Source organism: Sinocyclocheilus rhinocerous, unplaced genomic scaffold, assembly GCF_001515625.1.
Source record: "Sinocyclocheilus rhinocerous isolate Xijiao unplaced genomic scaffold, SAMN03320098_v1.1 scaffold304, whole genome shotgun sequence".
Lineage (NCBI taxonomy): Eukaryota > Metazoa > Chordata > Actinopteri > Cypriniformes > Cyprinidae > Sinocyclocheilus > Sinocyclocheilus rhinocerous.
In genome coordinates, this window is record NW_015659941.1 from 1,046,100 (window position 1) to 1,048,808 (window position 2,709).

At 34.1% G+C, this 2,709-nt stretch overlaps 1 protein-coding gene across 2 annotated transcripts in view; it reads right to left on the minus strand.

The window, feature by feature from the left end:
* Nucleotides 1-494: 494 nt before the first annotated feature.
* The window catches only part of LOC107724599 (S100P-binding protein), an 8,222-nt gene continuing 6,007 nt past the window's right edge, over nucleotides 495-2,709 (minus strand). The window contains exon 5 of one of the 2 annotated variants that reach the window (XM_016533585.1): nucleotides 495-1,323. In XM_016533585.1, the coding sequence (XP_016389071.1) occupies nucleotides 1,197-1,323 (127 nt within the window). In that variant the 3' untranslated portion in view covers nucleotides 495-1,196. The remainder of the gene's footprint in view (nucleotides 1,324-2,709) is intronic. The other variant, XM_016533584.1, reaches the window with a different exon arrangement.

Genomic DNA, 2,709 nt, shown 5'->3' on the forward strand with positions numbered 1-2,709 from the left:
CTCGTCATGAAAGTTCATCATATCGATGTGCTTTTGTGTGGCAAAGAGGCCTAGGCTCTGCAAAAATATGCAATTTGGTTCAGATGTTATTTGGCCAAAACATAAGATGAAATTCTGATTGTAATGTAAATCATTGGAATCTTTATAACAGAACAACATACTTTTTGCATATATATATATATATAAACACATAACACATTTTTAAACATACACATTTGTGTACAAAACTTTTGGATTTCTTTAGCCTAAATAATTTCCCTTAAAATTATGTTCTTTGTGTTTTAATTTTGATAATCCATGGCATATTAAACTGATATTGCAACTGAAATGAAAATTTCCCATTTCCCAATACTTACCGTCTTATAAAATAACCAGCTGCTATGGAAAAAATAAATAACATGATCAGAGACAGACAAATACAGTAAATTGTTTAATTTAAATGTATAAAGTTTATAAAACTGCTTTAAGTAAGCAAATGTAACAAATGAACAAAACCAATCAAAAGGACACAACATACATGCGCTTCCTGAGAGTAACAATGATGTTCAACAGAATATTTTTCTGCTCACAAAATATAAAATCTTTCACCTATGTCCCTTTATACGCATTTAATGCTAAAAAATGTAACTGTAATTAGTTTACAAAATAGCTAAAGAAACACTGCAACATTTGTCCTCAACAAAGCAAACTGTATCATGTAACAACGTACAACAAAAAAAGAAAATGACTAACATATACAGCAAATTGGACAAATTTGTCCGGCGATTGAAACTAAAACTATACAGCAGCTGTAAAGGTGAATAAGCGCTGGTTGGGGTAAAGGACTAAACTCTACTGAGAATATTAATCATGAAAAATTGCACACAAATAAATATCAAACCACACATCTATTTACATCTTTGAATTCTACAAGCACCAAAAGGCGAATATACTGTACATCGTCTATTTATATATAGATCTCTTTTTACATGACGCTCAACACCACTAGGATGAAACATGCAGTACAAACACACCGCACACGGTGAAATCACAACAAAAAAAAACACACACACACACACAAACCAGATTAGACTTCTCAGCGAGCAACTAACCAGCAGCACCAATCAATGATCCTCACCTTTATACCGATGACAGAGAGAAAAGATATGAAACGACAACAAATATACAGAACAATGAAAGTAAAAATAATAAATAAATCAGAGCACTGGGCTCCTGTGGAAAATATCTGGCACTTTAGCAAAGCGTCGATAGGAAAGATGGTATATTTTTTGCCACTCGTCAAGGGAGACTAACTGACATCTGGGATGGGACTGAAGATAATTCCTACAAACACAAAGAGAAGAGGGAACAAAAAAAATCAATGACTGAAGGAAGACCGTAGAACTGCTCACTCCTCTGAGAGCTAATAAACATTCATGAACAGAACTGCAACTGCTGCTTTCACAAAGTTTACACACATTTCTGTAATATGATACATCATGGCTCATATAGTAGGATATAGTGACAAGCTGAGCAAAAAGATGCTATTTGGTTCAGATGTTATTTATTTGGCCAAAAAGTAAGATGACATTTTGATAGCTTGTAATGTAAATCATTGATATTTTTTAATAACATTATAACAAGACTACTTACAAAAAGTATATGTAAATCGCAAAATGCACTTTATATCTCCAAATAATATATCTGAGTAAGATGATATTTAAATGCTTAGTGTTATGACCAAAGCTCTGTAGTTTCAAAAACATATAACGCAATGCAATACAATGACGATTGAGAGATGAATAAATAAACATTCTTCAAAAGCCTAATGATCATATTTGATACTCGCATTTAAACACGTTTTTTCTAAAAAAAAATAAATAAATAAATAAAAATAAAAAAATAATAATAATTAAATAAAATTTGTAAAAAATGTATATATGGACAATCAAGTAAACCTAAGTTCGGTCCGTCCAGTAAGTGTTCATCTTGAAACATTAAAGGATTAGTTCACCCAAAAATGAAAATTAGGCTGCGTTTTACTCACCCCCGAGGCATCCTAGGTGTATATGACTTTCTTCTTTCAGACGAATCCAGTCGGAGTTATATAAAAAATTGTCTTTGATCTTTCAAGCTGTTTAATGCCACTCAGCGGGTGTTGCATTGCTTCAGTCCAAAAGAACTTAAATAAAAAGCGCCCATCCATAAAAATAAAAAAAAAGTGTCTCACACGGCTCCGGGGGGTGAACAAAGGCCTTCTGTAGCGAATCGATGTGTTTTTGTAAGAAAAATATCCATATTCAAAACGTAATAATCACTTTAATGTAGCTTGCGCCAACAGTTGTACACGGAAGCAGTTCCGGGAGCATGACGGATGAGGTCAGCGTTGTGCATGTGCCGGTGAGTCTCGTGAAAACCAACGTTTGTTTACAGGATCAAAAGAAGCAAAGTTTCCTTACTTTAGCAAAGGAAAACCAGTCTCCTCTTGGCTTATATCGAAATCCTCCGACATTCTTCTTTACAAATCCTCGTTTTGTACTTCTAATTTTTGACCGTTGTTTTGTTTTGATCTCTCCACTGCGTTTCCGCGTGCGTCACTTCTGAGTGTATGTCACTTCTGGTATGAGGTCATGCGCAACACCGACCTCATACGTCATTCCCCCAGAACTGCTTCTGTTTACAACAGTGAGCGCAAGCTAGATTCAAGTGATTATTACGTTTTGAATATGG